General features: G+C 47.9%; 1 protein-coding gene across 7 annotated transcripts in view; it reads left to right on the top strand.

The window, feature by feature from the left end:
- Nucleotides 1-476: 476 nt before the first annotated feature.
- SCUBE3 (signal peptide, CUB domain and EGF like domain containing 3) overlaps nucleotides 477-24,832 on the top strand; it is a 785,923-nt gene continuing 761,567 nt past the window's right edge. For all 7 annotated transcript variants that reach the window (XM_069633481.1, XM_069633476.1, XM_069633480.1 and 4 more), the window contains exon 1: nucleotides 477-1,013. In XM_069633481.1, the coding sequence (XP_069489582.1) occupies nucleotides 926-1,013 (88 nt within the window). In that variant the 5' untranslated portion in view covers nucleotides 477-925. The remainder of the gene's footprint in view (nucleotides 1,014-24,832) is intronic.

The following is a 24,832-nucleotide window of genomic DNA, read 5'->3' as shown; positions in this document are numbered from 1 at the left end:
CTGCGCGTCCCTGTCCCGTTCTCCTTCCCAAAGCCCACTTTCATTCCATTTAACTCGGTCGTACATCGCCTGTTTCTTCTAACTTCTCCACCTCCTCATCACTTTTTCTCCCTCCTTTCATCTTTCGCCGGCACCCTTCCTTTTCCCCCTACACCTCTGTCTCTCCCATGCACCATCCCCCCATCTCTCACTCCTCCTCTTGGATTGTGATGGGGCTGTCTCCCCTGGGCACCCCCCTTCCAATCCCCTCCCCCGATGGAGAAGCAGCTTGCACAGTATGCCTGTGGGTCTGGAGATGGCTGGCATGGGCTTTGCATTGATCCATTGATTTGCACATGGGCTGAGCCTGACCTCCTGCTCCCAGGGAAGCCGTCTCCATGGCTACCCATTGTAAATTCCTGTGGGCAGGCTGGGGGGGGGGGTCCAAGAGAGGGGAGCAGCGGGGGATTGCGTGGGGGGGGGGGGGGGAGCCGGGAGAGGGGAGCAGCAGTAGGGCAGACTGAAGCTCCTGAAGAAGGAGCCAGTACAACGAGCAAACAAGTCTCCTGAGAAGAGGAATCCAGGGGCGGCGTGTGGATGTGAGTTCCTCCTCCCCCTCTGCAGGTCCCCAGGCCTGGAGCACCCTCCTCCCGCCCTCCTCTCTACCTCCCTCCCCGGATTGCTGCTTCTCCCCGCAGAACGGTGCCTGCCCGCCCTGGATGTGGAGGGAAGACTACGAGCAAGCAGGAGGGAATCCATCTCCAGAGAGGGCGAGCCGGTCCACCCCTGCAGCAGCACGGGGAGCGCTGCCCCCGCCATCGTCCCCACCCGTGCACAGCTCCGCACCGGCTCTCGCAGCTCCCAGGAGCCACGCCGGAACATTACTTGCCTGCCGCCCCCAGGACACTCGATTTATTCCCGGGAGGGTGCCTGCCTGCCTGCAGCTATGGGGGTTCTGAGGATCTCCAGATTCTGCACTCTCTTCATCCTGCTGAGCTGTACTGGAGACACCGGAGGAAGTAAAACCAACCAAGGTAACGATACACCCACACGTCCCGTACCCAGGGGACTCCACGGGACTTTGCATCCTCAACATTGACGCTCCGTCCACTACCCACCGCAACCGATATGCTCGCTCAGTCCCCGTGTCCTCCCCACCTGCTCCCGTGCCTTCGTCGTTGGCTCCTCTACCCCCCTCGCCACCCACAGACATTATTTCGCCGCACTGATTCCTGCATCTTCACGAATAGCCCCCGCATCATCCCACCAGCACTGCATCAATCCATTGGCTCCTGCATGCCCACACGTCCTCCGAAGCCTGTGCTCACCTCCCCGCTCCTGCATTCAGGCCATCGATGAATGCATTCACGCCGAAGCTCCTGTAACATTCCAAGAGCTCCTGCATTGATCCACCTCGCCTATATTCCTCCTCCCTTCCCCTCACGTGTTATTCATCTAACCCCTGTTCTGTCCACCGATCTGCTGCTGGCCCCTGCTTTCAGCTCATCCTGCGTGTGCCTCATCTCCCCGGAACCGAGCCACTGGGGATCTCTTCTGTGGTTCCGACATTCACCTTACGCCCCCTGTATTCACCCGATCAACACCTGCATGCGATGCATCGCCCCTGTGTCTATTCCGCCCCTGAGCGCTCACATTCCCCTCACATCTCATGGGCCACTCACGCAAGTCACCTTCCCCACAAGACCAGCTCCCGCATTCTGCTCATTGGCTCCTGCATGCACCATACTCAACTCGTGCACTTAGCTACTCGCTTCTGCATCCGACTCCTGCGTGCAGCTTTCCCACTCCTGCAGCCGCAGTGCTTGCACTGGCTGCTGCCTACTGGCTACACGTTCTCCAATTTCTTCCCACCATTTTCTGCACACACACTCTAGCAGTCTCGCCCCTGCCCGTTGCCCTGAAGGCTGCCACGTCTACTCCATTCGTTCCGGTATCTCATACAGGCTTAAACACCCACCCACATGGCTTTACATCTATTACACAGATCTCCAAGTCCGCCACCTTCTTTCCCGTCAATGGCCTCTCCCTACCGCAGACTGCTTCTGTTATATCCTACACACTTCCGTGTGCAAACTAGCATGCCCCATCTACCCCATAGGGTTCAATGTCCAGCCTATATTTTCACCTCTATCCCAGAGGCTTCCATATTTACCCCATTGCCTCCCATCTGTTCTTTAGGTTTCCAGGTGTATCCCATCAGTTCCCATAATGCAGGCTGCCCATTCTGTTCTATTGCTTCCGATCTGTGCTTCACCCTTCCAGGTTCTCATAATACAGGCTACCCATCAGTTATGTTGATTCCCATCTGTTCTCCAGGATTGCAGGTATATGCCATCAGTCCTCATAATACAGGCTGCCCATCAGTTATGCTGATTCCCATCTGTTATCCAGGATTCCAGGTATATCCCATCAGTTCTCCTTTTTTAATTTTTAGGAACTTGGGGTTTCACCCTAAATTACCCAGGGTGATCCAGATGTAGACCTCTTGCTCATTGTGCTTAGAGAGGCGCAGCTTCACCTCACTTATAAGGCCAGACTAAGCCGAAACACGTTCTGGGGTTGCTGTTGGTTCTCGAGTTCAGACGAGAATTGCTTAGCATTTCGGTGCTGCGCTGCCTAAGTGGGTGGGACAAAGACTGATATGCAAATGAGTATGTCTCCTCTGTGAAAAGTACAGTGAGCTAAAACGTGGTTGTAGACCCTCCCGAGTGGGCACCTTCCCATGGAACAGGTTATTTGGCTGTGTTCATTCTCGGTAGAGGGGATCCCAGACCTTTTTTTCACTTTTTAGGAACTTTGGGTTTCACCCTAAGGTACCCAGGGAAATCCAGACATGAACTCCCTGCTCACTGGGCTCAGAGAGGCACAGCTTCACCTCACTGATGAGGCCCAACTAGGCCGAAACACGTGTTTGGGGTTGCTGACGGTACTCTTGTTCAGAGCCAAATTTCCTAGCATTTTGGTGCAGGACTGCCTAACTGGGTGGGACCAAATTGATATGCAAATGCATATTTCTCCTCTGTGAAATGTACAGTAAGCCTAGACCTGGTTGTAGACTCTCTCAGTGGGCACCTTCCCATAGAACAGGTTATTTTTTCCATGTTTGTTCTCAGTAGAGGGGCTTACGGGCCTTTTTTAAAAATATCCCATCAGCTCTCATAATACAGTCTTCCCGGTCAGTTCTATTGATTCCCATCGGTTTTTCAGGCTTCCAGATATGTCCCATCAGTTCTCATAATATGGACTGCTGTGTAAGTTCTATTGATACCCACCCATCGATTCTTCAGGCTTCCAAGTACATTCAAACAGTTATCATACTACAGGCTGCCCCATCAGTTCGATTGGTTCCCATTTGCTCTTCAGGCTTCCAGGTACATCTGATCAATTCTCATACTACAGACTGCCCCATCAGTTCGATTGATTCCCATCTGTTCTTCAGGCTTCCAGGTCCATCTGATCAATTCTCATACTACAGACTGCCCCATCAGTTCAATTGATTCCCATCTGTACTTCAGGCTTACAGGTACATCTGATCAATTCTCATACTACAGACTGCCCCATCAGTTTGATTGATTCCCATCTGTTCTTCAGGCTTCCAGGTACATCTGATCAATTCTTATACTACAGGCTACCCCATCAGTTCTATTGATTCCCATCTGTTCTATTGATTCCCATCTGTTCTTCAGGCTTCCGGGTACATTCAAACAGTTCTCACACTACAGACTGCCCCATCAGTTCGATTGATTCTCATCTGTTATTCAGGCTTCCAGGTACATCTGATCAAGTCTTATACTACAAGCTGCTCCATCAGTTTGACTGTTTCCTATTTGTCCCACCTGTTTCTGCATCCATCTAATTCAGTGGTATTCAAACCTTTTCATATCAAGTTCCCTCTTGAGTAAAAATATTTTTTCTGAGCCCTAAGGGGCCCAAAGGCTGTCCAGGGGGGCACCATGCTCTTCAAAATATAAGCAGTTTTTCTACTTCTTATATTTTCTATTAAAAACAATCACCCTAATAACCCTAATCCTTCTTGATATAAAAAAAAACCCAGTAATCTTAATCCGTTTCTGTGGGCCCCCTTGGACATCTTTCGGGCGTGCCAGTCCCCTGTTTGAGAGCACTGATCCAATTATTTTGCATCTATACACGTTTTCATGCGCATCCCATCAGTGGTATACATTTGCTTGCCTTCGAAATCCATCCAACCTGTTCCCATCTAACCAGCAAGCTTCCCTGTCACCTGCAGGCTCCTACCTGTAGCCCATTAGTCATATTTCCTTGAGGCCTGGACATCCATCTCATTGGTTCTTGTTTATCGTACACTCTTCTATGTCCATCTTATTGATTTTCATCGACCTCACAGGATTTCGTGTGCATCCTATCAGATCCTAATCTGCAGGCTTCTACATACACCCCATCATTGTTTGTCATGTCGTCTTCCCCACCCTGTCGGTTGACATCTATCGTACATTTTTTTCACACCCATGGGATCAGTGTTCATGCAACCGCTGAGTTGGGCTGCCACCTCCCCAGTTCCTGCTTATTAGAGGGGCCCCTAGATCCAACCAATCAGTTCCCACTCATTCCATTTATGCCCATGACAACGTTATGCGCGCCTTCCCGTTCAATGTCAATTGGTACCCTGACCAAACCTATCCCAATGTTTTCCATCTGAGTCCAATTGGCTCAAGTACATGTATTAATGTATTCCCACCGGTTCCTACATACATGCCATAGGCTTGCACCCCCACCTTGTTGACTCGTGTCATCGTGACATCGTCGCCCACCCACCCAGTTTATGCAATCATCTCCTCGCCCCAGTTCTTGAATCCATGTGTTTAGGTCTGCATCCAGGGCTTCGGATATCTTTAAAATGTATCATTACATGGTATTTTCAGAGAGTAGAAACGCAGTTCTCAATGCCAACTGGGATGTTTTTAGACAAGTTAAAGCACATTTAAATTTGTAAAATGTATTTTTGTTGCAAATCTTTCTTTGTGCCAAGTAAATATAAATTAATTGTTGTGAGCCCTCTTAAGATGAGATAACAATCCCCTTGTGTGGCGGGCATTGCTGATGCTTCTGGTCTGAACACATCACAGCATTGTGTTGATGTGTTCATAGACACCTGCCCATCTCTCACTCCTTGTGGGTTTTTTGAAGCATTTGCCTAATTCTATGGAGTGAAACAGAATGTGGCAATCGTTTTTTGGAGTCCTGCCGTCTGCATCTTTCTATAGTGATAGGAGGGTGGCTGTTGGGGCGCCAGTGCTGCCGGGGCGCACCCCCTCTTCTCTGCTCATGACACTGTATCCCGATTACATAGTAACTGCCATGGCCTTGTTCTTCAGTCTTATTCTTTCAACCCTCGCCACTTCACAGTGGTTGGACCAGGTCCTACAATCATATTCCGCCTACCCCTGCAACCCTCTTTTCTAATTGACAGCATCTGTACATTTCAACACAACAAGGCTATTGTGTTTTAAGTGAGACCGTTGCAGCACTTCGCAGCAGGGCTAGCATGTGTTTATTGGGACGGTAGTATAATGCTCAGTGTGACTGATACACGTTTGAGTAGTCACTGCTGGCCTGCCATCATTGTATGGAGATAGGGTTGATCTCCAAGTCGGATATACCTTTAATGAAACTGTACCTGCACTTCACAGCAGGACGGCTATGCATTGCATGTACAGGAGCAGCACTTCACTGCAGGCCTGCCATCATTGTATGGAGATAGGGTTGATCTCCAAGTCGGATATACATTTAAAGAAACTACCTGCACTTCACAGCAGGACGGCTATGCATTGCATGTACAGGAGCAGCACTTCACTGCAGGCCTGCCATTATTGTATGGAGATAGGGTTGATCTGCAAGTCGGATATACATTTAAAGAAACTGTACCTGCACTTCACAGCAGGACGGCAATGCACTGTATGTACAGGAGCAGCACTTCACTGCAGGCCTGCCATTATTGTATGGAGATAGGGTTGATCTCCAAGTCGGATATACATTTAAAGAAACTACCTGCACTTCACAGCAGGACGGCTATGCATTGCATGTACAGGAGCAGCACTTCACTGCAGGCCTGCCATTATTGTATGGGGATAGGGTTGAACTGCAAGTCGGATATACATTTAAAGAAACTGTACCTGCACTTCACAGCAGGACGGCAATGCACTGTATGTACAGGAGCAGCACTTCACTGCAGGCCTGCCATTATTGTATGGAGATAGGGTTGATCTCCAAGTCGGATATACATTTAAAGAAACTACCTGCACTTCACAGCAGGACGGCTATGCATTGCATGTACAGGAGCAGCACTTCACTGCAGGCCTGCCATTATTGTATGGGGATAGGGTTGATCTCCAAGTCGGATATACATTTAAAGAAACTACCTGCACTTCACAGCAGGACGGCAATGCACTGTATGTACAGGAGCAGCACTTCACTGCAGGCCTGCCATTATTGTATGGGGATAGGGTTGATCTCCAAGTCGGATATACATTTAAAGAAACTACCTGCACTTCACAGCAGGACGGCTATGCATTGCATGTACAGGAGCAGCACTTCACTGCAGGCCTGCCATTATTGTATGGGGATAGGGTTGATCTGCAAGTCGTATATACATTTAAAGAAACTGTACCTGCACTTCACAGCAGGACGGCTATGCATTGCATGTACAGGAGCAGCACTTCACTGCTGGCCTGCCATTATTGTATGGGGATAGGGTTGATCTGCAAGTCGGATATACATTTAAAGAAACTACCTGCACTTCACAGCAGGACGGCTATGCATTGCATGTACAGGAGCAGCACTTCACTGCAGGCCTGCCATTATTGTATGGGGATAGGGTTGATCTGTAAGTCGGATATACATTTAAAGAAACTACCTGCACTTCACAGCAGGACGGCTATGCATTGCATGTACAGGAGCAGCACTTCACTGCTGGCCTGCCATTATTGTATGGGGATAGGGTTGATCTGCAAGTCGGATATACATTTAAAGAAACTACCTGCACTTCACAGCAGGACGGCTATGCATTGCATGTACAGGAGCAGCACTTCACTGCAGGCCTGCCATTATTGTATGGGGATAGGGTTGATCTGCAAGTCGGATATACATTTAAAGAAACTGTACCTGCACTTCACAGCAGGACGGCAATGCACTGTATGTACAGGAGCAGCACTTCACTGCAGGCCTGCCATTATTGTATGGGGATAGGGTTGATCTGCAAGTCGGATATACATTTAAAGAAACTACCTGCACTTCACAGCAGGACGGCAATGCACTGTATGTACAGGAGCAGCACTTCACTGCAGGCCTGCCATTATTGTATGGGGATAGGGTTGATCTGCAAGTCGGATATACATTTAAAGAAACTACCTGCACTTCACAGCAGGACGGCTATGCATTACATGTACAGGAGCAGCACTTCACTGCAGGCCTGCCATTATTGTATGGGGATAGGGTTGATCTGCAAGTCGGATATACATTTAAAGAAACTGTAGCTGCACTTCACAGCAGGACGGCTATGCATTGTATGTATAGGAGCAGCACTTTTCAGAAGAAGGTGCATACCTTGTATCCGAGCGTGCAAGCACACCGGACTGCTGTACTTTTAATGGGGCAATTACCCCGTACTTCTGGGCCAGTAGGAGCAGACCTCACTATGGCTGCTAACCTTTGAATAGGACATTATTGGCTTGTGACAATGGGGCTGTTCTTTATGCAACCGCCCAGCACTAGCCATCTTGATTGACCCACTGCCATTGGCACAGTTCTGATCTGTCTAAGCTTGATTGCAGTGGAATGGTTCTGACAGCACTGGTTCGTTTCTCTATGGCTGCTGCAGTGTGATGCGATGGGAATTGAAGCCCTCTCCAAGCTGCTATGATGTCTTCCCAGAGCGTTTATGCTTTTAGTAGCAATGAACCGGCACTTCAATAGATGGATATTGTACTTTCAATGGGGCAGCAGCAGCACCCTCCAGCTTGGCTTCAAAGCTTCCACAGCGATGGCTTCTGCACTTTTCTGGATGGCTTCTATACTGTTAATGAAATAGTATTGGCCGTTCTCTGCTGGCACTTCTCAGTGGAGACCCATGCCACGGGCCTTTTAATAGGGCACTCAGTGGTCTTCTGAGCAGGGTCCTAGTGATTTGAGCAAGACAGGAAGGGCAGTCCTCAGCAGGGCTGCTGTACTTGTATAGAATAGACAGCCACTTCCCTCTCATTCGACAGTACCACTGTTATCCGTAGTGCTGCTGCTATCCTTGTACCTGGACTTCTAGTGAGGTACATTTCTCAATGGGATTTCTATACTTTGCACGAGGGCAGTAATGGCACCTCTCACGAGGGAAGGCTGGTATGCTTTGTATAGGACATGTTAGGCAGGGGCATACTACCTGTAATGAGGCTGTGCCATTACAGGCATGCAGATCGGCTATTTTTAGGCACACTTTCCTGCAGGATGGACATGCTTTTAATGGGGTGGTGCAACCCTTTTCAGTAGGACTGCAATGCTTTTGTTGGGTCAGTACTATGGCTTTTCATGTTTTTCATGTTTTAGTACTGCTTCTTTTCTGAAGGCTGCTTTACTTTTATGGCATCAGTACCAGCACTTCTCAGCGGCGGCACTTTACTTTCACATGGCAGTACTAGCACGTCTAAGCACTGCCACAATAATGTTGATGGGAAAAAAACAGGACTTTTGGGGCGGGCTTCTAAACCTTTGACGGGGCTGCCCCAGTCAGTGTGACCTGGAACATGTTTGATGCTGCAGTGCCATTACTTCTCAACATCATTACAGTACTTTTACTAGCACTTCTCGTTATGGCCGCTATACACACGTTCTTTTCAGCAGAGCCACTGTGGTTTTCAAGAGATGGCATTGGAACTGCTCTGACTGTCTGCTACACGCTTAACAGTATAGTGCCAGCATTTCCCAGCAGGGTTGCAGTGCATTGTATTGGGTGCTGCTAGCACTTCTCAGCAAAGCTGCAATGCTTTAATGTCTATACTTGTGGAACTTCTCTCGATGGCGGAAATATTACTAATGGGGCATGCATGGAGGGTTGCAATACTTTTTTTGTGGCAGTATTAAATCTATTTACACTTCTTTGGAATCCTGCACTACCTTCAGCAGTACTTTACCGCCACTTTTCAGCATGGCCTGTGTGCTTTTAATGGGCAGTACCGCACTTCCTAGCAGGAATCCTTAGATTTTAATGATATACTTTTTTGGAGTGCTAGAACACCTTTAGTGTGATAGCACCAGCATTTCTCAGCAGGACTGAAACCCTTAGAATTGGATAGAATTAGCAGTTCTCTGGAAGGCTGTTATACTTTAATACATGAGTTCCAGTGCGTCTCAGAGTGATGGTCATTCTTTTGATGGCATAATGTTGCATTTCTGAGCATGACTGCAATACCTTATGGAACAGTATCAGAAGTACTCAGCAGTGTTGAAATACTTTTAATGGGGGCAGTCCCATCACTTCTAAGCAGGGCTGCTCTAATTTTAAGGTGCGGTTATTGTCACTTTTCTAGAAGACTGCTATACTTTTAATTAATCAGTGCTGGTACTCCTCAGCAGGGCCGCAATACATTCATGTGATAGCATTAGCACTTCTAAGCATCTCTACAATCACTTTGTTGAGAAAATACCGGCACTTCTCCAGTGGCTTGCAATAACCTGAAGGACCACCACCCCTTCCCAGCGAGGGGGGATGGGGATATGTTTAATGCTGTATTGCCAGCACTTCTCAACATAGTAGCAGTGTTTTCGGCGAGAAAGTATTAGCACTTGTATTTATTGCTGCTATATTTTGCATGGCGAAGTGCAAGCACTTTTCAGCACAGCTATACACTTTAGTATTGGAACTTCTCTGGCTGGCTGCTATACCTTTAATGGGACAGTGCCTGTTTTCTCGGCAGGGTAGCAATGCTTTTTTATGGGGCTGTGCTGGCAATTCTCAGCAGGGTAGCAATGCTTTTTTTATGGGGCTGTGCTGGCAATTCTCAGAAGGGTACCAATGCTTTTTATGGGGCTGTGCTGGCAATTCTCAGAAGGGTAGCAATGCTTTTAATGGGGCAGTGTAGGAAATTTTCAGCAGAGTTGCAATGCTTTTTTTATTGTGCAGTGCTGGCAATTCTCAGAAGCGTATCAATGCTTTTTATGGCCCGTGTTGGCAATTCTCAGCAGGGTAGTAATGCCTTTTATTGTGCAGTACTTGCAATTCTCAGCAAGGTTTCAATGCTTTTTAATGGGGCTGTGTTGGAAATTCTCAGCAGAGTTGCAATGCTTTTTTATGGGGCTGTGCTGGCAATTCTCTGCAGAGTAGCAATGCTTTTTATGGTTCAGTACTTGCAATTCTCAGCAGGGTAGCACTGCTTCTTATGGGGCTGTGCTGGCAATTCTCAGCAGGGTAGCAATGCTTTTATGGGGCTCTACTGGCAATTCTCAGCAGGGTAGCAATGCTTTTTATGGGGCTCTGCTGGCAATTCTCAGCAGTGTAGCACTGCTTCTTATGGGGCTGTGCTGGCAATTCTCAGTAGGGTAGCAATGCTTTTATGGGGCTGTGCTGGCAATTCTCAACAGGGTAGCAATGCTTTTTATGGTGCAGTATTTGCAATTCTCAGCAGGGTAGCACTGCTTCTTATGGGGCTGTGCTGGCAATTCTTAGCACGGTAGCAATGCTTTTTATGGGGCTCTGCTGGCAATTCTCAGCAGGGTAGCAATGCTTTTTATGGGGCTCTGCTGGCAATTCTCTGCAGAGTAGCAATGTTTTTTATGGTGCAGTACTTGTAATTCTCAGCAGGGTAGCACTGCTTCTTATGGGGCTGTGCTGGCAATTCTCAGCAGGGTAGCAATGCTTTTATGAGGCTCTGCTGGCAATTCTCAGCAGGGTAGCAATGCTTTTTATGGGGCTCTGCTGGCAATTCTCAGTAGAGTAGCAATGCTTTTTATGGTGCAGTACTTGCAATTCTCGGCAGGGTAGCAATGCTTTTTTATGGGGCTGTGCTGGCAATTCTCAGCAGGGTAGCAATGCTTTTTTATGGGGCTGTGCTGGCAATTCTCAGAAGGGTAGCAATGCTTTTTATGGGGCTGTGCTGGTAATTCTCGGAAGGGGGGTAGCAATGCTTTTAATGGGGCAGTGTAGGCAATTTTCAGCAGAGTTGCAATGTTTTTTTTATTGTGCAGTGCTGGCAATTCTCAGAAGCGTATCGATGCTTTTTATGGCCCAGTGGTGGCAATTCTCAGCAGGGTAGCAATGCCTTTTATGGTGCAGTACTTGCAATTCTCATCAAGGTTTCAATGCTTTTTAATGGGGCTGTGCTGGCAATTCTCAGCAGAGTTGCAATGCTTTTTTATGGGGCTGTGCTGGCAATTCTCTGCAGAGTCTAAATGCTTTTTATGGTTCAGTACTTGCAATTCTCAGCAGGGTAGCACGGCTTCTTATGGGGCTGTGCTGGCAATTCTCAGCAGGGTAGCAATGCTTTTATGGTGCTCTAATGGCAATTCTCAGCAGTGTAGCAATGCTTTTTATGGGGCTCTGCTGGCAATTCTCAGCAGGGTAGCACTGCTTCTTATGGGGCTGTGCTGGCAATTCTCAGCAGGGTAGCACTGCTTCTTATGGGGCTGTGCTGGCAATTCTCAGCAGGGAAGCAATGCTTTTAGGGGGCTCTGCTGGCAATTCTCAGCAGGGTAGCAATGCTTTTTATGGTGCAGTACTTGCAATTCTCAGCAGGGTAGCACTGCTTCTTATGGGGCTGTGCTGGCAATTCTTAGCAGGGTAGCAATGCTTTTTATGGGGCTCTGCTGGCAATTCTCTGCAGAGTAGCAATGCTTTTTATGGTGCAGTACTTGCAATTCTCAGCAGGGTAGCACTGCTTCTTATGGGGCTGTGCTGGCAATTCTCAGCAGGGTAGCAATGCTTTTTATGGGGCTCTGCTGGCAATTCTCAGCAGGGTAGCACTGCTTTTTATGGGGCTGTGCTGGCAATTCTCAGCAGGGTAGCAATGTTTTTTATGGGGCTCTGCTGGCAATTCTCAGCAGGGTAGCACTGCTTTTTATGGGGCTGTGCTGGCAATTCTCAGCAGGGTAGTACTGCTTCTTATGGGGCTGTGCTGGCAATTTTCAGCAGGGTAGCAATGCTTTTATGGGGCTCTGCTGGCAATTCCCAGCAGGGTAGCAATGCTTTTTATGGGGCTCTTCTGGCAATTCTCAGCAGAGTAGCAATGCTTTTTATGGTGCAGTATTGCAATTCTCAGCAGGGAAGCACTGCTTCTTATGGGGCTGTGCTGGCAATTCTCAGCAGGGTAGCAATGCTTTTATGTGGCTCTGCTGGCAATTCTCAGCAGGGTAGCAATGCTTTTTATGGGGCTGTGCTGGCAATTCTCAGCAGGGTAGCAATGCTTTTTATGGGGCTCTGAAGGCAATTCTCTGCAGAGTAGCAATGATTTGTATGGTTCAGTACTTGCAATTCTCAGCAGGGTAGCAATGCTTTTTATGGGGCTGTGCTGGTAATTCTCAGCAGGGTAGCAATGCTTTTATGGGGCTCTGCTGGCAATTCTCAGCAGGGTAGCAATGCTTTTTATGGTGCAGTACTTGCAATTCTCAGCAGGGTAGCACTGCTTCTTATGGTGCAGTACTTGCAATTCTCAGAAGGGTAGCACTGCTTCTTATGGGGCTGTGCTGGCAATTCTCAGCAGGGTAGCAATGCTTTTTATGGGGCTCTGCTGGCAATTCTCAGCAGGGTAGCACTGCTTTTTATGGGGCTGTGCTGGCAATTCTCAGCAGGGTAGCAATGTTTTTTATGGGGCTCTGCTGGCAATTCTCAGCAGGGTAGCACTGCTTTTTATGGGGCTGTGCTGGCAATTCTCAGCAGGGTAGTACTGCTTCTTATGGGGCTGTGCTGGCAATTTTCAGCAGGGCAGCAATGCTTTTATGGGGCTCTGCTGGCAATTCTCAGCAGGGTAGCAATGCTTTTTAAGGGGCTCTTCTGGCAATTCTCAGCAGAGTAGCAATGCTTTTTATGGTGCAGTACTTGCAATTCTCAGCAGGGAAGCACTGCTTCTTATGGGGCTGTGCTGGCAATTCTCAGCAGGGTAGCAATGCTTTTATGTGGCTCTGCTGGCAATTCTCAGCAGGGTAGCAATGCTTTTTATGGGGCTGTGCTGGCAATTCTCAGCAGGGTAGCAATGCTTTTTATGGGGCTCTGAAGGCAATTCTCTGCAGAGTAGCAATGATTTTTATGGTTCAGTACTTGCAATTCTCAGCAGGGTAGCAATGCTTTTTATGGGGCTGTGCTGGTAATTCTCAGCAGGGTAGCAATGCTTTTTATGGGGCTGTGCTGGCAATTCTCAGCAGGGTAGTACTGCTTTTTATGGGGCTGTGCTGGCAATTCTCAGCAGGGTAGCACTGCTTTTTATGGGGCTGTGCTGGCAATTCTCAGCAGGGTAGCAATGCTTTTATGGGGCTCTGCTGCCAATTCTCAGCAGGGTAGCACTGCTTTTTATGGGGCTCTGCTGGCAATTCTCAGAAGGGTAGCAATGCTTTTAATGGGGCAGTGTAGGCAATTTTCAGCAGAGTTGCAATGTTTTTTTATTGTGCAGTGCTGGCAATTCTCAGAAGCGTATCGATGCTTTTTATGGCCCCGTGTTGGCAATTCTCAGCAGGGTAGCAATGCCTTTTATGGTGCAGTACTTGCAATTCTCAGCAAGGTTTCAATGCTTTTTAATGGGGCTGTGCTGGAAATTCTCAGCAGAGTTGCAATGCTTTTTTATGGGGCTGTGCTGGCAATACTCTGCAGAGTAGCAATGCTTTTTATGGTTCAGTACTTGCAATTCTCAGCAGGGTAGCACTGCTTCTTATGGGGCTGTGCTGGCAATTCTCAGCAGGGTAGCAATGCTTTTATGGATCTCTACTGGCAATTCTCAGCAGGGTAGCAATGCTTTTTATGGGGCTCTGCTGGCAATTCTCAGCAGTGTAGCACTGCTTCTTATGGAGCTGTGCTGGCAATTCTCAGTAGGGTATCAATGCTTTTATGGGGCTCTGCTGGCAATTCTCAACAGGGTAGCAATGCTTTTTATGGTGCAGTACTTGCAATTCTCAGCAGGGTAGCACTGCTTCTTATGGGGCTGTGCTGGCAATTATTAGCACGGTAGCAATGCTTTTTATGGGGCTCTGCTGGCAATTCTCAGCAGGGTAGCAATGCTTTTCATGGGGCTCTGCTGGCAATTCTCTGCAGAGTAGCAATGTTTTTTATGGTGCAGTACTTGTAATTCTCAGCAGGGTAGCACTGCTTCTTATGGGGCTGTGCTGTCAATTCTCAGCAGGGTAGCAATGCTTTTTATGGGGCTCTGCTGGCAATTCTCAGCAGAGTAGCAATGCTTTTTATGGTGCAGTACTTGCAATTCTCGGCAGGGTAGCAATGCTTTTTTATGGGGCTGTGCTGGCAATTCTCAGCAGGGTAGCAATGCTTTTTTATGGGGCTGTGCTGGCAATTCTCAGAAGGGTAGCAATGCTTTTTATGGGGCTGTGCTGGTAATTCTCGGAAGGGGGTAGCAATGCTTTTAATGGGGCAGTGTAGGCAATTTTCAGCAGAGTTGCAATGTTTTTTTTATTGTGCAGTGCTGGCAATTCTCAGAAGCGTATCGATGCTTTTTATGGCCCAGTGTTGGCAATTCACAGCAGGGTAGCAATGCCTTTTATGGTGCAGTACTTGCAATTCTCAGAAAGGTTTCAATGCTTTTTAATGGGGCTGTGCTGGCAATTCTCAGCAGAGTTGCAATGCTTTTTTATGGGGCTGTGCTGGCAATTCTCTGCAGAGTAGAAATGCTTTTTATGGTTCAGTACTTGCAATTCTCAGCAGGGTAGCACTGCTTTTTATGGGGCTCTGCTGGCAATTCTCAGCAGGGTAGCAATGCTTTTTATGGGGCTCTGCTGGCAATTCTCAGCAGGGTAGTACTGCTTCTTATGGGGCTGTGCTGGCAATTCTCAGCAGGGTAGCACTGCTTCTTATGGGGCTGTGCTGGCAATTCTCAGCAGGGTAGCAATGCTTTTTATGGGGCTCTGCTGGCAATTCTCAGCAGTGTAGCAATGCTTTTTATGGGGCTCTGCTGGCAATTCTCTGCAGAGTAGCAATGCTTTTTATGGTGCAGTACTTGCAATTCTCAGCAGGGTAGCACTGCTTCTTATGGGGCTGTGCTGGCAATTCTCAGCAGGGTAGCAATGCTTTTATGGGGCTCTGCTGGCAATTCTCAGCAGGTTAGCAATGCTTTTTATAGGGCTGTGCTGGCAATTCTCAGCAGGGTAGCAATGTTTTTATGGGGCCCTGCTGGCAATTCTCAGCAGGGTAGCAGTGCTTTTTATGGGGCTCTGCTGGCAATTCTCAGCAGGGTAGCAATGCTTTTTATGGGGCTCTGCTGGCAATTCTCAGCAGGGTAGCACTGCTTTTTATGGGGATGTGCTGGCAATTCTCAGCAGGGTAGCAATGATTTTTATGTGGCTCTGCTGGCAATTCTCAGCAGGGTAGCAATGCTTTTTATGGGGCTGTGCTGGCAATTCTCAGCAGGGTAGCAATGCTTTTTATGGGGCTCTGAAGGCAATTCTCGGCAGAGTAGCAATGATTTTAATGGTTCAGTACTTGCAATTCTCAGCAGGGTAGCAATGCTTTTCATGGGGCTGTGCTGGTAATTCTCAGCAGGGTAGCAATGCTTTTTATGGGGCTGTGCTGGCAATTCTCAGCAGGGTAGTACTGCTTTTTATGGGGCTGTGCTGGCAATTCTCAGCAGGGTAGCACTGCTTTTTATGGGGCTGTGCTGGCAATTCTCAGCAGGGTAGCAATGCTTTTATGGGGCTCTGCTGCCAATTCTCAGCAGGGTAGCACTGCTTTTTATGGGGCTCTGCTGGCAATTCTCAGAAGGGTAGCAATGCTTTTAATGGGGCAGTGTAGGCAATTTTCAGCAGAGTTGCAATGTTTTTTTATTGTGCAGTGCTGGCAATTCTCAGAAGCGTATCGATGCTTTTTATGGCCCCGTGTTGGCAATTCTCAGCAGGGTAGCAATGCCTTGTATGGTGCAGTACTTGCAATTCTCAGCAAGGTTTCAATGCTTTTTAATGGGGCTGTGCTGGAAATTCTCAGCAGAGTTGCAATGCTTTTTCATGGGGCTGTGCTGGCAATTCTCTGGAGAGTAGCAATGCTTTTTATGGTTCAGTACTTGCAATTCTCAGCAGGGTAGCACTGCTTCTTATGGGGCTGTGCTGGCAATTCTCAGCAGGGTAGCAATGCTTTTATGGATCTCTACTGGCAATTCTCAGCAGGGTAGCAATGCTTTTTATGGGGCTCTGCTGGCAATTCTCAGCAGTGTAGCACTGCTTCTTATGGAGCTGTGCTGGCAATTCTCAGTAGGGTAGCAATGCTTTTATGGGGCTCTGCTGGCAATTCTCAACAGGGTAGCAATGCTTTTTATGGTGCAGTACTTGCACTTCTCAGCAGGGTAGCACTGCTTCCTATGGGGCTGTGCTGGCAATTCTTAGCACGGTAGCAATGCTTTTTATGGGGCTCTGCTGGCAATTCTCAGCATGGTAGCAATGCTTTTTATGGGGCTCTGCTGGCAATTCTCTGCAGAGTAGCAATGTTTTTTATGGTGCAGTACTTGTAATTCTCAGCAGGGTAGCACTGCTTCTTATGGGGCTGTGCTGGCAATTCTCAGCAGGGTAGCAATGCTTTTATGAGGCTCTGCTGGCAATTCTCAGCAGGGTAGCAATGCTTTTTATGGGGCTCTGCTGGCAATTCTCAGCAGAGTAGCAATGCTTTTTATGGTGCAGTACTTGCAATTCTCGGCAGGGTAGCAATGCTTTTTTATGGGGCTGTGCTGGCAATTCTCAGCAGGGTAGCAATGCTTTTTTATGGGGCTGTGCTGGCAATTCTCAGAAGGGTAGCAATGCTTTTTATGGGGCTGTGCTGGTAATTCTCGGAAGGGGGTAGCAATGCTTTTAATGGGGCAGTGTAGGCAATTTTCAGCAGAGTTGCAATGTTTTTTTATTGTGCAGTGCTGGCAATTCTCAGAAGCGTATCAATGCTTTTTATGGCCCAGTGTTGGCAATTCTCAGCAGGGTAGCAATGCCTTTTATGGTGCAGTACTTGCAATTCTCAGCAAGGTTTCAATGCTTTTTAATGGGGCTGTGCTGGCAATTCTCAGCAGAGTTGCAATGCTTTTTTATGGGGCTGTGCTGGCAATTCTCTGCAGAGTAGAAATGCTTTTTATGGTTCAGTACTTGCAATTCCCAGCAGGGTAGCACTGCTTCTTATGGGGCTGTGCTGGCAATTCTCAGCAGGGTAGCAATGCGTTTTATGGGGCTCTGCTGGCAATTCTCAGCAGGGTAGCACTGCTTCTTATGGGGCTGTGCTGGCAATTCTCAGCAGGGTAGCACTGCTTCTTATGGGGCTGTGCTGGCAATTCTTAGCAGGGTAGCAATGCTTTTTATGGGGCTCTGCTGGCAATTCTCTGCAGTGTAGCACTGCTTCTTATGGGGCTGTGCTGGCAATTCTCAGTAGGGTAGCAATGCTTTTATGGGGCTCTGCTGGCAATTCTCAACAGGGTAGCAATGCTTTTTATGGTGCAGTACTTGCAATTCTCATCAGGGTAGCACTGCTTCTTATGGGGCTGTGCTGGCAATTATTAGCACGGTAGCAATGCTTTTTATGGGGCTCTGCTGGCAATTCTCAGCAGGGTAGCAATGCTTTTTATGGGGCTCTGCTGGCAATTCTCTGCAGAGTAGCAATGTTTTTTATGGTGCAGTACTTGTAATTCTCAGCAGGGTAGCACTGCTTCTTATGGGGCTGTGCTGGCAATTCTCAGCAGGGTATCAATGCTTTTATGAGGCTCTGCTGGCAATTCTCAGCAGGGTAGCAATGCTTTTTATGGGGCTCTGCTGGCAATTCTCAGCAGGGTAGCACTGCTTTTTATGGGGCTGTGCTGGCAATTCTCAGCAGGGTAGCAATGTTTTTTTATGTGGCTCTGCTGGCAATTCTCAGCAGGGTAGCAATGCTTTTTATGGGGCTGTGCTGGCAATTCTCAGCAGGGTAGCAATGCTTTTTATGGGGCTCTGAAGGCAATTCTCAGCAGAGTAGCAATGATTTTTATGGTTCAGTACTTGCAATTCTCAGCAGGGTAGCAATGCTTTTTATGGGGCTGTGCTGGTAATTCTCAGCAGGGTAGCAATGCTTTTTATGGGGCTGTGCTGGCAATTCTCAGCAGGGTAGTACTGCTTTTTATGGGGCTGTGCTGGCAATTCTCAGCAGGGTAGCACTGCTTTTTATGGGGCTGTGCTGGAAATTCTCAGCAGGGTAGCAATGCTTTTATGGGGCTCTGCTGCCAATTCTCAGCAGGGTAGCACTGCTTTTTATGGGGCTCTGCTGGCAATTCTCAGAAGGGTAGCAATGCTTTTAATGAGGCAGTGTAGGCAATTTTCAGCAGAGTTGCAATGTTTTTTTATTGTGCAGTGCTGGCAATTCTCAGAAGCGTATTGATGCTTTTTATGGCCCCGTGTTGGCAATTCTGAGCAGGGTAGCAATGCCTTTTATGGTGCAGTACTTGCAATTCTCAGCAAGGTTTCAATGCTTTTTAATGGGGCTGTGCTGGAAATTCTCAGCAGAGTTGCAATGCTTTTTCATGGGGCTGTGCTGGCAATTCTCTGCTGAGTAGCAATGCTTTTTATGGTTCAGTACTTGCAATTCTCAGCAGGGTAGCACTGCTTCTTATGGGGCTGTGCTGGCAATTCTCAGCAGGGTAGCAATGCTTGTATGGATCTCTACTGGCAATTCTCAGCAGGGTAGCAATGCTTTTTATGGGGCTCTGCTGGCAATTCTCAGCAGTGTAGCACTGCTTCTTATGGAGCTGTGCTGGCAATTCTCAGTAGGGTAGCAATGCTTTTATGGGGCTCTGCTGGCAATTCTCAACAGGGTAGCAATGCTTTTTATGGTGCAGTACTTGCAATTCTCAGCAGGGTAGCACTGCTTCTTATGGGGCTGTGCTGGCAATTCTTAGCACGGTAGCAATGCTTTTTATGGGGCTCTGCTGGCAATTCTCAGCAGGGTAGCAATGCTTTTTATGGGGCTCTGCTGGCAATTCTCTGCAGAGTAGCAATGTTTTTTATGGTGCAGTACTTGTAATTCTCAGCAGGGTAGCACTGCTTCTTATGGGGCTGTGCTGGCAATTCTCAGCAGGGTAGCAATGCTTTTATGAGGCTCTGCTGGCAATTCTCAGCAGGGTAGCAATGCTTTTTATGGGGCTCTGCTGGCAATTCTCAGCAGGGTAGCAATGCTTTTTTATTGGGCTGTGCTTGCAATTCTCAGAAGGGTAGCAATGCTTTTTATGGGGCTGTGCTGGTAATTCTCGGAAGGGGGTAGCAATGCTTTTAATGGGGTAGTGTAGGCAATTTTCAGCAGAGTTGCAATGTTTTTTTTATTGTGCAGTGCTGGCAATTCTCAGAAGCGTATCGATGCTTTTTATGGCCCAGTGTTGGCAATTCTCAGCAGGGTAGCAATGCCTTTTATGGTGCAGTACTTGCAATTCTCAGCAAGGTTTCAATGCTTTTTAATGGGGCTGTGCTGGAAATTCTCAGCAGAGTTGCAATGCTTTTTTATGGGGCTGTGCTGGCAATTCTCTGCAGAGTAGAAATGCTTTTTATGGTTCAGTACTTGCAATTCTCAGCAGGGTAGCACTGCTTCTTATGGGGCTGTGCTGGCAATTCTCAGCAGGGTAGCAATGCTTTTTATGGGGCTCTGCTGGCAATTCTCAGCAGGGTAGCACTGCTTCCTATGGGGCTGTGCTGGCAATTCTCAGCAGGGTAGCACTGCTTCTTATGGGGCTGTGCTGGCAATTCTTAGCAGGGTAGCAATGCTTTTTTATGGGGCTCTGCTGGCAATTCTCAGCAGGGTAGCAATGCTTTTTATGGGGCTCTGCTGGCAATTCTCTGCAGAGTAGCAATGCTTTTTATGGTGCAGTACTTGCAATTCTCAGCAGGGTAGCACTGCTTCTTATGGGGCTGTGCTGGCAATTCTCAGCAGGGTAGCAATGCTTTTATGGGGCTCTGCTGGCAATTCTCAGCAGGTTAGCAATGCTTTTTATGGGGCTGTGCTGGCAATTCTCAGCAGGGTAGCAATGCTTTTTATGGGGCTCTGCTGGCAATTCTCAGCAGGGTAGCAGTGCTTTTTATGGGGCTCTGCTGGCAATTCTCAGCAGGGTAGCAATGCTTTTTATGGGGCTCTGCTGGCAATTCTCAGCAGGGTAGCACTGCTTTTTATGGGGCTGTGCTGGCAATTCTCAGCAGGGTAGCAATGCTTTTTATGGGGCTCTGCTGGCAATTCTCAGCAGGGTAGCACTGCTTTTTATGGGGCTGTGCTGGCAATTCTCAGCAGGGTAGTACTGCTTCTTATGGGGCTGTGCTGGCAATTTTCAGCAGGGTAGCAATGCTTTTATGGGGCTCTCCTGGCAATTCTCAGCAGGGTAGCAATGTTTTTTATGGGGCTCTTCTGGCAATTCTCAGCAGGGTAGCAATGCTTTTTATGGGGCTCTGCTGGCAATTCTCAGCAGAGTAGCAATGCTTTTTATGGTGCAGTACTTGCAATTCTCAGCAGGGAAGCACTGCTTCTTATGGGGCTGTGCTGGCAATTCTCAGCAGGGTAGCAATGCTTTTATGGGGCTCTGCTGGCAATTCTCAACAGGGTAGCAATGCTTTTTATGGTGCAGTACTTGCAATTCTCATCAGGGTAGCACTGCTTCTTATGGGGCTGTGCTGGCAATTATTAGCACGGTAGCAATGCTTTTTATGGGGCTCTGCTGGCAATTCTCAGCAGGGTAGCAATGCTTTTTATGGGGCTCTGCTGGCAATTCTCTGCAGAGTAGCAATGTTTTTTATGGTGCAGTACTTGTAATTCTCAGCAGGGTAGCACTGCTTCTTATGGGGCTGTGCTGGCAATTCTCAGCAGGGTATCAATGCTTTTATGAGGCTCTGCTGGCAATTCTCAGCAGGGTAGCAATGCTTTTTATGGGGCTCTGCTGGCAATTCTCAGCAGGGTAGCACTGCTTTTTATGGGGCTGTGCTGGCAATTCTCAGCAGGGTAGCAATGTTTTTTTATGTGGCTCTGCTGGCAATTCTCAGCAGGGTAGCAATGCTTTTTATGGGGCTGTGCTGGCAATTCTCAGCAGGGTAGCAATGCTTTTTATGGGGCTCTGAAGGCAATTCTCAGCAGAGTAGCAATGATTTTTATGGTTCAGTACTTGCAATTCTCAGCAGGGTAGCAATGCTTTTTATGGGGCTGTGCTGGTAATTCTCAGCAGGGTAGCAATGCTTTTTATGGGGCTGTGCTGGCAATTCTCAGCAGGGTAGTACTGCTTTTTATGGGGCTGTGCTGGCAATTCTCAGCAGGGTAGCACTGCTTTTTATGGGGCTGTGCTGGAAATTCTCAGCAGGGTAGCAATGCTTTTATGGGGCTCTGCTGCCAATTCTCAGCAGGGTAGCACTGCTTTTTATGGGGCTCTGCTGGCAATTCTCAGAAGGGTAGCAATGCTTTTAATGGGGCAGTGTAGGCAATTTTCAGCAGAGTTGCAATGTTTTTTTATTGTGCAGTGCTGGCAATTCTCAGAAGCGTATTGATGCTTTTTATGGCCCCGTGTTGGCAATTCTGAGCAGGGTAGCAATGCCTTTTATGGTGCAGTACTTGCAATTCTCAGCAAGGTTTCAATGCTTTTTAATGGGGCTGTGCTGGAAATTCTCAGCAGAGTTGCAATGCTTTTTCATGGGGCTGTGCTGGCAATTCTCTGCTGAGTAGCAATGCTTTTTATGGTTCAGTACTTGCAATTCTCAGCAGGGTAGCACTGCTTCTTATGGGGCTGTGCTGGCAATTCTCAGCAGGGTAGCAATGCTTGTATGGATCTCTACTGGCAATTCTCAGCAGGGTAGCAATGCTTTTTATGGGGCTCTGCTGGCAATTCTCAGCAGTGTAGCACTGCTTCTTATGGAGCTGTGCTGGCAATTCTCAGTAGGGTAGCAATGCTTTTATGGGGCTCTGCTGGCAATTCTCAACAGGGTAGCAATGCTTTTTATGGTGCAGTACTTGCAATTCTCAGCAGGGTAGCACTGCTTCTTATGGGGCTGTGCTGGCAATTCTTAGCACAGTAGCAATGCTTTTTATGGGGCTCTGCTGGCAATTCTCAGCAGGGTAGCAATGCTTTTTATGGGGCTCTGCTGGCAATTCTCTGCAGAGTAGCAATGTTTTTTATGGTGTAGTACTTGTAATTCTCAGCAGGGTAGCACTGCTTCTTATGGGGCTGTGCTGGCAATTCTCAGCAGGGTAGCAATGCTTTTATGAGGCTCTGCTGGCAATTCTCAGCAGGGTAGCAATGCTTTTTATGGGGCTCTGCTGGCAATTCTCAGCAGGGTAGCAATGCTTTTTTATTGGGCTGTGCTTGCAATTCTCAGAAGGGTAGCAATGCTTTTTATGGGGCTGTGCTGGTAATTCTCGGAAGGGGGTAGCAATGCTTTTAATGGGGTAGTGTAGGCAATTTTCAGCAGAGTTGCAATGTTTTTTTTATTGTGCAGTGCTGGCAATTCTCAGAAGCGTATCGATGCTTTTTATGGCCCAGTGTTGGCAATTCTCAGCAGGGTAGCAATGCCTTTTATGGTGCAGTACTTGCAATTCTCAGCAAGGTTTCAATGCTTTTTAATGGGGCTGTGCTGGAAATTCTCAGCAGAGTTGCAATGCTTTTTTATGGGGCTGTGCTGGCAATTCTCTGCAGAGTAGAAATGCTTTTTATGGTTCAGTACTTGCAATTCTCAGCAGGGTAGCACTGCTTCTTATGGGGCTGTGCTGGCAATTCTCAGCAGGGTAGCAATGCTTTTTATGGGGCTCTGCTGGCAATTCTCAGCAGGGTAGCACTGCTTCCTATGGGGCTGTGCTGGCAATTCTCAGCAGGGTAGCACTGCTTCTTATGGGGCTGTGCTGGCAATTCTTAGCAGGGTAGCAATGCTTTTTTATGGGGCTCTGCTGGCAATTCTCAGCAGGGTAGCAATGCTTTTTATGGGGCTCTGCTGGCAATTCTCTGCAGAGTAGCAATGCTTTTTATGGTGCAGTACTTGCAATTCTCAGCAGGGTAGCACTGCTTCTTATGGGGCTGTGCTGGCAATTCTCAGCAGGGTAGCAATGCTTTTATGGGGCTCTGCTGGCAATTCTCAGCAGGTTAGCAATGCTTTTTATGGGGCTGTGCTGGCAATTCTCAGCAGGGTAGCAATGCTTTTTATGGGGCTCTGCTGGCAATTCTCAGCAGGGTAGCAGTGCTTTTTATGGGGCTCTGCTGGCAATTCTCAGCAGGGTAGCAATGCTTTTTATGGGGCTCTGCTGGCAATTCTCAGCAGGGTAGCACTGCTTTTTATGGGGCTGTGCTGGCAATTCTCAGCAGGGTAGCAATGCTTTTTATGGGGCTCTGCTGGCAATTCTCAGCAGGGTAGCACTGCTTTTTATGGGGCTGTGCTGGCAATTCTCAGCAGGGTAGTACTGCTTCTTATGGGGCTGTGCTGGCAATTTTCAGCAGGGTAGCAATGCTTTTATGGGGCTCTCCTGGCAATTCTCAGCAGGGTAGCAATGTTTTTTATGGGGCTCTTCTGGCAATTCTCAGCAGGGTAGCAATGCTTTTTATGGGGCTCTGCTGGCAATTCTCAGCAGAGTAGCAATGCTTTTTATGGTGCAGTACTTGCAATTCTCAGCAGGGAAGCACTGCTTCTTATGGGGCTGTGCTGGCAATTCTCAGCAGGGTAGCAATGCTTTTATGTGGCTCTGCTGGCAATTCTCAGCAGGGTAGCAATGCTTTTTATGGGGCTGTGCTGGCAATTCTCAGCAGGGTAGCAATGCTTTTTATGGGGTTCTGAAGGCAATTCTCTGCAGAGTAGCAATGATTTTTATGGTTCAGTACTTGCAATTCTCAGCAGGGTAGCAATGCTTTTTATGGGGCTGTGCTGGTAATTCTCAGCAGGGTAGCAATGCTTTTTATGGGACTGTGCTGGCAATTCTCAGCAGGGTAGTACTGCTTTTTATGGGGCTGTGCTGGCAATTCTCAGCAGGGTAGCAATGCTTTTATGGGGCTCTGCTGCCAATTCTCAGCAGGGTAGCACTGCTTTTTATGGGGCTCTGCTGGCAATTCTCAGAAGGGTAGCAATGCTTTTAATGGGGCAGTGTAGGCAATTTTCAGCAGAGTTGCAATGTTTTTTTATTGTGCAGTGCTGGCAATTCTCAGAAGCGTATCGATGCTTTTTATGGCCCCGTGTTGGCAATTCTCAGCAGGGTAGCAATGCCTTTTATGGTGCAGTACTTGCAATTCTCAGCAAGGTTTCAATGCTTTTTAATGGGGCTGTGCTGGAAATTCTCAGCAGAGTTGCAATGCTTTTTTATGGGGCTGTGCTGGCAATTCTCTGCAGAGTAGCAATGCTTTTTATGGTTCAGTACTTGCAATTCTCAGCAGGGTAGCACTGCTTCTTATGGGGCTGTGCTGGCAATTCTCAGCAGGGTAGCAATGCTTTTATGGGCTCTACTGGCAATTCTCAGCAGGGTAGCAATGCTTTTTATGGGGCTCTGCTGGCAATTCTCAGCAGTGTAGCACTGCTTCTTATGGGGCTGTGCTGGCAATTCTCAGTAGGGTAGCAATGCTTTTATGGGGCTCTGCTGGCAATTCTCAACAGGGTAGCAATGCTTTTTATGGTGCAGTACTTGCAATTCTCAGCAGGGTAGCACTGCTTCTTATGGGGCTGTGCTGGCAATTATTAGCAC

This window comes from Ambystoma mexicanum, chromosome 13 (assembly GCF_040938575.1).
Source record: "Ambystoma mexicanum isolate Mex_15411 chromosome 13, UKY_AmexF1_1, whole genome shotgun sequence".
Lineage (NCBI taxonomy): Eukaryota > Metazoa > Chordata > Amphibia > Caudata > Ambystomatidae > Ambystoma > Ambystoma mexicanum.
The sequence above is the reverse complement of the archived record's forward strand: the minus strand, read 5'-3'. Positions and strand labels throughout refer to the sequence as shown.